At 30.6% G+C, this 10,078-nt stretch overlaps 1 protein-coding gene and 2 long non-coding RNA genes across 4 annotated transcripts; 1 reads left to right on the top strand and 2 right to left on the bottom strand.

The window, feature by feature from the left end:
- Positions 1-1,909: 1,909 nt before the first annotated feature.
- Positions 1,910-3,808, bottom strand: LOC105436155. Its single transcript, XR_970078.2, has 2 exons — positions 3,659-3,808; positions 1,910-2,362 (listed from the first exon to the last, which is right to left on the bottom strand). It is a non-coding gene; the product is annotated as an uncharacterized LOC105436155 (long non-coding RNA).
- Positions 2,109-9,868, top strand: LOC101222906 (linoleate 9S-lipoxygenase 1). Of its 2 annotated transcripts, XM_011660937.2 has the most exons (9): positions 2,109-2,289; positions 2,574-2,872; positions 2,975-3,209; positions 3,620-3,958; positions 4,806-4,891; positions 5,563-5,652; positions 7,146-7,447; positions 8,651-8,914; positions 8,984-9,868. In XM_011660937.2, exons 1-9 carry the CDS (start codon positions 2,139-2,141, stop codon positions 9,753-9,755), a joined length of 2,538 nt encoding a protein of 845 aa, XP_011659239.1. In that variant the 5' UTR covers positions 2,109-2,138; the 3' UTR covers positions 9,756-9,868. The 2 variants fall into 2 exon arrangements, with proteins under 2 accessions (XP_011659239.1, XP_011659241.1); XM_011660939.2 differs by lacking the exon at positions 3,620-3,958.
- LOC116405072 lies at positions 4,799-6,113 on the bottom strand. The gene is made up of 2 exons (XR_004218135.1): positions 5,643-6,113; positions 4,799-4,915 (listed from the first exon to the last, which is right to left on the bottom strand). It is a non-coding gene; the product is annotated as an uncharacterized LOC116405072 (long non-coding RNA).
- Positions 9,869-10,078: the final 210 nt, after the last annotated feature.

Raw genomic sequence — 10,078 nt, forward strand, 5'->3', positions numbered from 1 at the left:
AATTAGGGCTTTGTGAGCGTCCGTACATAGAATCAATCTATTGGGGGTATTCTAGTAATTTTGTTTCATTTTCTAACGTTTTGGTAACGGTGTGAATTGTTGACGGAACTTCTTCTATTACAAATATTTGTTTAACTAAATATTCAAAATCGACTTCAAACCATCCACCGTGAAGGAGTAGAAATCGACCTTTGATGATCAATTTTAAAGTTTTTTTCAAAACTAATACTAATCTGATTCTTCTTATTTTCGATTAGTTATCGATTTTTGGGCAATTTACAAAAACCATTAGTAATTACAATCATACCTTTAAACTTTTAATTTTTATAATTTAAAACTGAGTCATCTAGTTTATTCAAAATTTTAAATTAGACCCTTAATATATTATATTAACTATATAAGTTTTAAGATTTGAATTTCGATCGTTTATGGATTCTATTTTTATAATTATTGTAAGTTTTAGGGTCTAATTTTAACATTTACCGAAGTTTAGATGATCAAATTGTTACTCTTAAAAGTTTAAGAGTATAATTGCAATTAATGGTTTTATGATTTTTCGTTTTTTTTTTTCATATTCTCAATAACAGCAAAAAGAAAAAACAGTATTATTTGGAAATCTTTGGATTTTTGTTGTTGTTATGAAATTATGAAAGTGATCCTATGTTTAACCAAATAGCAAAATTGGTCTTATGTTGAAGCAAATTTAATCCTTTTTTTTTTTCAATTTAGTCCATATGGACATGATTATATATATATATATTAGTTTGGTTCTAAAATTTAATCAACTGTTACCGATAATATTTAATTGTTTTAAACGACAAAACTTCTAAAAATATTTACAAATACAGTACTACTGTGATAAATCTAACTCACCATGAGGTTGTGCAACTTATTTGCGTCAATCATTATATAGATAATAGTCTATAATTGATAAACAGTAATTTCTTTTGTTACAAATATAAATATTTTTAATTCATTTCACTATACTTAAGAATAACCCTAAAAAAATTATTCAACCTCTAAAGTTGACAAGTGAAACCTAAGCTTTATAATAAAAAAGCTTCACATAAAAAGTAGAATTAATTATATCTATTAACTCTATTCCTTGGTAGAATAAATTCTCTTACTCGTAATATGAAATATGTTGTTACCTTTCTTGTGAGGCATGAATTTCAAATTCTCATACCTTCACATTTGTGTTTAGTAAGTCCCTAAATTTCAAATTTTGTATATACTTTGCTGTTTACTTGTCCAACATTTCTCAAATTTATAAATGTATTAGATATATAACTCATTCAAAGTTAAAAGAAATTTATCAAATATCTTTTAAAGTTTACAAACCTATTCCATACAACCACGAAAAAGGACCAATTATACATGATAAAAAAAAAACATATTAAATCATTCCAATAATCCTTGCAAAACACAAGCTAAATTTAGGTCTAAATAGTGTTATTTTTAATTTTTGAGAAACAAAATGGTAGTACAAGTATAGGGACTAAATCAAAAGAATATTTGTAAATATAACGATTAGATTCAAAATATTAACATATATAACAACATTTTATAAAAATTACAAAATTTAATAGAAATCTATTACTTATAGACCAATTACCAACTACGAAATAGACATTTTCTATATTAGCAATTTTTTTTTAAAATATAGTTTATTTCTACTCATTATAACGAAGGGGTTATCAATCTTCCCATTTATCCAAACATCACACATCCATCCTCAAAATTGAAAAGAAAGTGGTGATGAATTAGACCCAGTAACATTGAACCAAAATAAGAAAGAATGTAAAGTGAAATCATGATGATCAACAAATTTCTACAATGGAAAAGGCCCTAAAAAAATCACACGAAACAGAGCATAGAGCAATGTGCAAAAGGAAAGAAAACGAGGAGAGGGAAGGAAAGGATTAGATTCATTTCTGAAAACGGAAGAAAAGAATCCGCTATTAAACATCTCTGAATTTATTCAATCCAATCATTTAGAAACGAAAGAAAAATCATATCAGAGATTCGAAAAGTAAAGAAGTGAAAACGAACTCACATTTTTTTTCGGTTGTTCTGGCGATCGGCATTTTCACAAACACCTAATTATGTGCTGCTGCTGCTGCTGTTCATAAAAATCAATGGCGAGGATGAATCGAAATAAACAAAGAATTGATGGTGGAGAAGAGAGTTGGATTAAAGGAGTTGTAGTGATTGTTCATGATTTTGGGGAACCGGGACCTGCTAAATCGGTTTCTCTTCAGTTTTATAGTGCAACGGAACTCGATCATAGTGAGCCTTCCTTCTTCCTTCTTCCCACCTTCCACCTTCCACATTTTTTTTCTTCATTTATATGCTTCTTCTTCTAAGAGTTCAACGCATAATTAAATTTTCTAATGAATGAAAGCTATGCTATTTCAAAGACAATCTTGAAGGGTTTCTAATTTTAGCAAAATCTAATGCAAACTTCTAGTTCAAAGAAGTACACTAAATTCAAACAAATTTCAAAATAGAGAGACCAGGATGATATTTTAAGGTATGATTTTAATTCATTCGAAGTATTTTTGGTGGAACAGATAGCGGAAAAGGAAAATTAAGCAAAAAGGGGAAATTAGAAGAATGGAAAAGGAAGAAGAAGAAGAGTGATGGAGGAAGAATAATGATGAGAAGCTATAAAATAAAATTAAAGGTTGAAAAAGGGTTTGGAATTCCAGGGGCTTTCTTGATAACAAATCAACATAACCATAAATTCTTCCTTAAGGGAGCTTTCTTCCAAACTCCAAACCATTCCCAAGTAATACATTTTGATTGCAACTCATGGATTTATCCAATCAACCTCGTCAATCACTCTCATTATCTTTTCTTCTCCAACACTGTGAGTTTTTCTTTATTTTGTTGTTACTCAAAATGATTATGTGAATGCTACTTTTTATTTTTATTTATTTATGTGTGTGTGTGTGTGTGTGTATGAGGTTAGAGTTACATTCCAAGCAAAACACCAAGTGCACTCATGGAGCTAAGAAGAATGGAGTTGAGAAAGCGAAGAGGAGATGGTAGAAGAGAAAGGATGGAGGAATGGGAAAGGATTTATGAGTATGATTGTTACAATAATAATTATATTGGAAACTCTGAAGAAGAATGTAGAACTATGATTGATGGATCCTCCTCTCTTCCTTATCCTCGTCGAATAAGAACTCTTCGTCCTAATCTTGGTAATCATTCTTCTTCTTCTTCTTCTTCTTAGGAATTAAAAGTTTATCACTCAAAATGATTTAGGAATTAAAATAGAAAAGCACTTTGATCTGTATTAACTATATGAAGAAACACTATGATACGTTTAGAGCAAGAGTAGAATTACAAAGTGCATGAATCCCACAAATAAATAACATTAATTTTATACTTAACTTTTTTTTTATCACACAACACAAAAAAAATTACTCTTATTCTCAACTCAAACGCTATTTATTAATCAATTGAAAACAATAAACACACTTCCACCATGCTTGCAAAAATCACGCAAGACTATCATAAAAATGACGTCAAGTAAATAAGTGCATTTATCATCATCGATCTAACTTGATTAAAATGTGATATTTTTTCTTTGTTTTTCTTAATGTTAAAGATAGTTTAAGAGAGAAAATGGATATAGAGACATACATACCTGCTGATGAAAGAATGAGCCACAACAAAGTGAAAGAATTGGCTTCAAATTCAGTGGAAGCTGCTCTTCAATTCCTCATTCCAACGATAAAAACCCTAAACTATCAACCTTCCACTATTGATCATTTCAAGTCTTTTGTTGAATTGCATTGTTTCTTTTGGGCCCCAAAACCATCCAATTTGGCTAAAGCAGACATATGGACCAAACTTGAAGTCCAAAAATTTCTCCCACAAAACATTTTCCAACAAATTCTTTCTCAAAAGCATCCATTCTTGTATCCACTTCCTCAATTTCTTATTGGTAATTTCTTCTTCTTCTTCTTCTTCTTCTTCTTCTTCTTCTTCTTCTTCACTGCTGTTTTTCTCTCTTTCATTTCTAAATTTAACTTAGGGTTTGTTTCCTGTCATTGTAATTGTTTCTTGCAATCTACTTTTAAATAAAAATTACAAAAATGTAAAATAATTATTTTTTGAAATATTACCAAAGGCTACGAAACACAAACAGAAACACTATTGATTATAGAAATAAAACTTAATAGTCCATTGTTTTTTATTTTTTCAAATAAGTTTAATTCCTAACCTTTTCTTACCATTTACCATGGTATGCATCATTCTTCTTTCTTAACATAAGAGTTAGAACTTTTAACTAAATTTTTTTTTTTTTAAAAAAAAGATTTTAAAACTACTTTTTTCATAGTTAAAAAAATTAGCATGGTTTTCGGAAACTTTGGTAAAAGCAAATAATAAAACAATAGATTTAGAGAGGTAATAAGTTAAATTTTCAAAAGCTACAAATATAAAACCATATCATATCAAATAAGCATTATTTAGAAAACATCCAATTTATTGGACTTTCTTTTTTTTAACTTCCAATGATATGAAGGTGAAATCTTTGAAAGGCAGCATAAACTTTTATGGAAGTTTTTAAATATATCATCAATATATGAATTATTAGTATAAATAATTATCTTTCTTTTTAGACTATATACCAATATAAAAACGAACTAAAATATTTATAAAATATCACAATTTACCTAAATTATGATGGATACATATGTAATCAATTACTAGTGATATTTAGTGATATTGATAAATATTATAAAAGTTTATGTTATTAAAATAACTTCCTTTTTTCTTTTTACCGGTAGCCAATGAAGATGCCTGGATGGATGATGATGAATTCGCTAGACAAATGCTTGCAGGAACCAATCCTGTGCGAATCACATGCTTACACGTATGTAAACCACCTGTGTTTTGACTAATAATAAAAATAAGAAGAAGGAGGAGGAGGTTAAAAGACATCTAAAATGTTTCTAAATTTTAAAAAATGAAAAAAAAAAAGATTATAAACTTCCAATTTATAACAAAGTTGTGTAAGACAAAATGCAATTCCATACCAAATTGGCATGTGCATCCTTCAAAATATGTAATAATGTACAGACAAAAAATTAATGACCTGTTAAACACTTCTAAACTTTAGAATTATTTGATACACAGAATTTAAAGTTAGAAATCTATTTAACATTTTACTGTCCATAGACTTGTAAACCCTAGGACATGCTTGTAATTTAACAAATATTGAACATTTAGAAAATTGGTTTGGATCAAAGTATAAATTTGGTCAATAGATTCTAACACTTTAACAATAGAAAAATAAAGATAAACATAATTCAAAATCAATAGGACATGTTAAATGATCTTTTAAGTCTAGGAACTAACTAAAAAGTACTCCCAAACTTTCAAAAGTTGGAGTGAAAATGAACAGCCACAATACAGTTTAGTGGTTTGACCTATGTATTTATTATGATTCAAAGTTTATACTTCATTTGAAAAAGATTTTAACTCTAAGAAAAATTAGAATTTTGAAGGAAAAGAAATGTTGTGACAATATTGTTAATTGGACAGAATTTTCCACCAGAAAGCAAAACCAAAGTGGTTAGTACGATAAAAGCATCAGATATTGAACACAGCCTAGATGGTCTTACCCTTCAGCAGGTAAAACATATCATCTCCCTTTGTTTTGCTCCTCTCTGAATCTTTCATCCTCAACCAAATTAAACAAGGTTTAAATTGCTTGTACATGTGTTATTAGAAGAGTAGGGTGTCAAGTTATAATAAATAAATAGATAAAATAAAGATAAAAAGAAGACTTAAACTATCTATAATTCTTAAATCACCAATTAATTCAAAAGCTTAAGTCAGTGGACAAAGCCAAACTTCATGTTATATTAGGCTAGAAATATGAAGAATGTACCACAAGTAGAAATCAACTTTAATTGAGAAGGAAATAACATTCTAGGGACTTCAAAGTCTGTCTTAAATTACCAATTGACTCAAAAGCTTAAATTAGTGGATGATGACAAATTAGAGATAATATCATTAAACAATAATCATAATAAAATAGCAAAGGTGATATCAAAATAACAAGAATGCATGATTATCATTTTCAAAATTCAACGAAGAATATTCGAAAGTTAGCAAAGGTGACAGCAAAATAACGAGAATGCATGATTATCATTTTCAAAATTCAATTAAGAATATTAGAAAGTAAAGAGAAATTAAGGGCATATTTGAGAATGATTTTGAGAGAATTAAAATCATTTTTCATAGGATTTAAATCACTTCAAAATATATCTTTAATTGCTCACTCTTATTAAATGCAATTACCCCATCATGAAAATTGGTTTTGAAGGATTATAAACATGTTTAAGAGTAATTTTCTGTTCAATTTGGTAGTATGAGGTTTCATTTTAAAATCAATTGGTGATGAGAGGAGTAACCCATCTATCTTATATGGAGTGTAGGTCTCCTTAGTTTTTTTTAATGTGAGACTCTCAATACCTCCAACATGCCCCTCAAGGTGGTGTCTTTTTGACTTCATCTATTTTGGACCGAATACCCATTTGGGCTTAATGAACTTTGATATCATGCTAAATTTGATAGTATGAGGTTTATTGAAAGCAATAAACACGAAACCAAGGCTTACGTGGAAACCCAAGAACCGGGAGAAAAACCACGATGTTTTTAGGTTTTATTATTTTTCTGATAATTACAATAGTACAAAGAGAACTTAAATAGAATGTAAAGAGCAAAGAAGAAAAGAAAAAGAAATATTTATGGTAAGTTTTTCGTAAATATTTTTTTCATATATACAAATTCTAACAAGATTTCATCTCAAAACCAATTGGTAATGAGAGAAGTAGCCCTATCTTATATGAAGTGTAAGTCTCCTTTGTTTTTCCAATGTGGGGCTCAACATCTCCAACGTTTTAAAAACAACAAAATTAATTTTAACGATTTTAGAATCACTCTCAAACAACTCCTAAATTTCAGCTAATATCAAACGATCTACGTTAAAATCTATTAAAATCATTAATATCAAACTAGTTCCAGAATCTAAAAAATGGCATTCCAAGCATTAAAATCATCTTCAAAAGAAACAATCATGTTGTGAATATTGAAACTTTTTTAGTGTTTTGAAATGATAGGCAATAGTGGAGAGAAGAATATTCATGTTGGACCATCATGACTATCTAATGCCATTTCTGAATAGAATAAACAGTGGCGATGTATTTGCCTATGCATCTCGAACCCTACTCTTCTTAAGGTCTGATTCTACACTAAAGCCTTTAGCAATTGAACTTTCTTTACCATACTCTGAAGCTGAAGGAGAAGAGATAAGTTGGGTTTACCTGCCAGCAGCTGAAGGCTTGGAGGCTGCCCTGTGGCAGCTTGCCAAAGCACATGTCGCTGCCAACGACTCCGTCTACCATCAACTCATCAGCCATTGGTGAGACACATCACCTATTTTCATATTTTAAAGAGTTCAATATCAATATAACAAGACAGTTTCTTTTCCTTCTTTGGGTTGCAAAAGTATCTTGCTAGTTTAACTTTTTAGTGCATTGATTTTTTTTTCTCGTTCCATGTTGCATGTTTGATTTAGGTTAAACTATCATCTTAGGCCATTTGCTTGCTTGGCTTCAAACAAACTAATCCTTAATAGTTCCAACAAATAGTCCTTAAACTTTGAGGTTTGTGTATAATAAGCCAGTAAAGTTATAATTTTGTACTAATACATCTTTGAAATATAAAAATATTTAATAGTTCTTGAACAATTAATTTTATCTAGTAGAACATGATATGTTTAATTTTCTTAAAATTTAATCGATTTGCTGGATATAAATTTGAATTTTATGTATAATAGAATATTAAATTTCAAATTTGGTATAGTAAATTTATATATTTTTAGAGAGAGAAAAATTACAAAGGTTGAGGACCTATTGTAATCTAATCTATGGGTCAAAAAATTGAAGGTTTAAAGATGTATAAGAGACATCATAAATTTCAACAACCTATTGAACACAAAATTGAAAATTTAGAGACCTATTAGACACTTTCAAAGCTTAGAAATTATAAGAAGATTTGGCTAAGTATCTTAAACCATCATTGTTACAGGAGATTAATAATTCTGTTATGTGACTAGTCTAAATAGTGATTATGATGAGCTACCATTCAACCAAGTATAAAAGGTTAAATTGATAAATTATAATAATATTTGAGTTCTGTCAAATCAAAAGGAAAAAACAAAATTAGGTGAATTTTCAGGTGAATAGGGAACTTTGGGGATTTAATCTACTTAAGGCATCTGGGAAAACCTAGCCCTTCAAAATCAACATGATTTTCTCTATTTTTAACCCAAATCAAACTATGATCCAATCGATCCTAGACTGTATGACTCATTATCTTTCTTTACAACATATGACGAAGACGTGTCATCTAAGAAAATTGTAACCAATAACTACCGAGGTATTAATGAACAAGAATCGTAATTTTCCCTTTTAACTTGACAAAAATCAGTCTTTCTTTGGATATATAATTTTTAAAGCCAATAAATTGATTTGAGATATTTGTTGATATATCCAGTTATACCTACACAATTTATGTTGTGAAAGTAAAATGGCATGACATGTTAAGTTGTGTGAATGTTTAGGCTACATACCCATGCAGTTGTTGAGCCCTTCATCATTGCCACTCGCAGACAGTTGAGTGTTATGCATCCAATCTACAGATTGCTGAATCCTCATTTCAAAGACACCATACACATCAACTCACTATTTAGGAGCTTCCTGTTGCAACCTGATGGGATCTTTGAGAAGATATTGTTTTCTGGTAAGTTCTCCATGGAACTATCTTCGGAGCTCTACAAAGAGTGGCGGTTTGATGAGCATGGCCTCCCAGCAGACCTGCTGAAAAGGTAACAACGATAACATAGCTTTTCCCTTCATGAAAAAAGACCCATGTCAACATTGCTCTGGTTTCTTAGAAAGATGGCTGTAAGAGATCCAGATCCGGGAAACCCGAGCGGAGTTCGCCTCATCTTCCCTGACTATCCATATGCAGAAGACGGCCTTGAGATATGGACCGCAATCAAGACATGGGTGAAGAGTTTCTCTTCAATCTTTTATAAAGATGATGACTCTGTACATTCTGATGAAGAACTACAAGCTTGGTGGTCTGAGATCCGAAATGTTGGTCACGGCGACAAGCCCCACAAATCAGGGTGGTATGAAATGGCCACACTACCTGACTTGGTAGAGGCCTTAACAACTCTCATATGGACAGCAACTGGACTCCATGCTGCTGTGAATTCAGGGCAATATGCATACGCCAGCTACCCTCTTAATCGTCCCACACTCTGTTACAAGTTCATTCCCAGTGAAGGAACAGTTGAATATGCTGAATTCTTGAGTGATCCAGATAAATATTATCTCGAAATGATACCTGGAAAGTTTGAAACTGCACTTGCCGCTGCATTGACAGAGGTCCTTTCACATCACGCAATGGATGAACTGTACCTGGGAAGGTCATCCTACAACTGGACAGATAATGCAAAGGCTCGACATAGCTTCAGTGAGTTCAGTAAAGAACTTAAAAATATAGAGAATAGAATAGAAGAAAGAAATCGAGATCCCAACCGCAAGAACAGAAGTGGACCCGCCAAGATACCGTACAAACTTTTGTTGCCTGATACATCAAATTTTATTCCAAAAGGAGGGATCCGAGGTAAAGGGATTCCAAACAGCATATCTATATGATGCAGTCTCATGAAATTACTTTAAAATTACTTTCAATCAGAAATATGAGCAAGACCATTCATTAATCATTCACCTTTTCTAAATATGAGAACGAGAAATCTGCTACCTAATTACTCTATGTTATTGCAGACCCTAAACAAATAAATCAACCAAGGGTGAGTTTGGGATAACTATTGGGAGGGTGAAAAGTACTTTTGTCCCAATATACTTTTCAAAATTTTCAATTGGTTAGACAACTAGAAGTAACGTAGCAAATTCTAAAGTTACTTAAAAGTTCTATTCGGAAGTTTTAAGGAAAATCACACGTGGTTCCTCCAAAAATG

The sequence above is a fragment of the Cucumis sativus genome, chromosome 7, assembly GCF_000004075.3.
Source record: "Cucumis sativus cultivar 9930 chromosome 7, Cucumber_9930_V3, whole genome shotgun sequence".
NCBI classification, from domain to species: domain Eukaryota; kingdom Viridiplantae; phylum Streptophyta; class Magnoliopsida; order Cucurbitales; family Cucurbitaceae; genus Cucumis; species Cucumis sativus.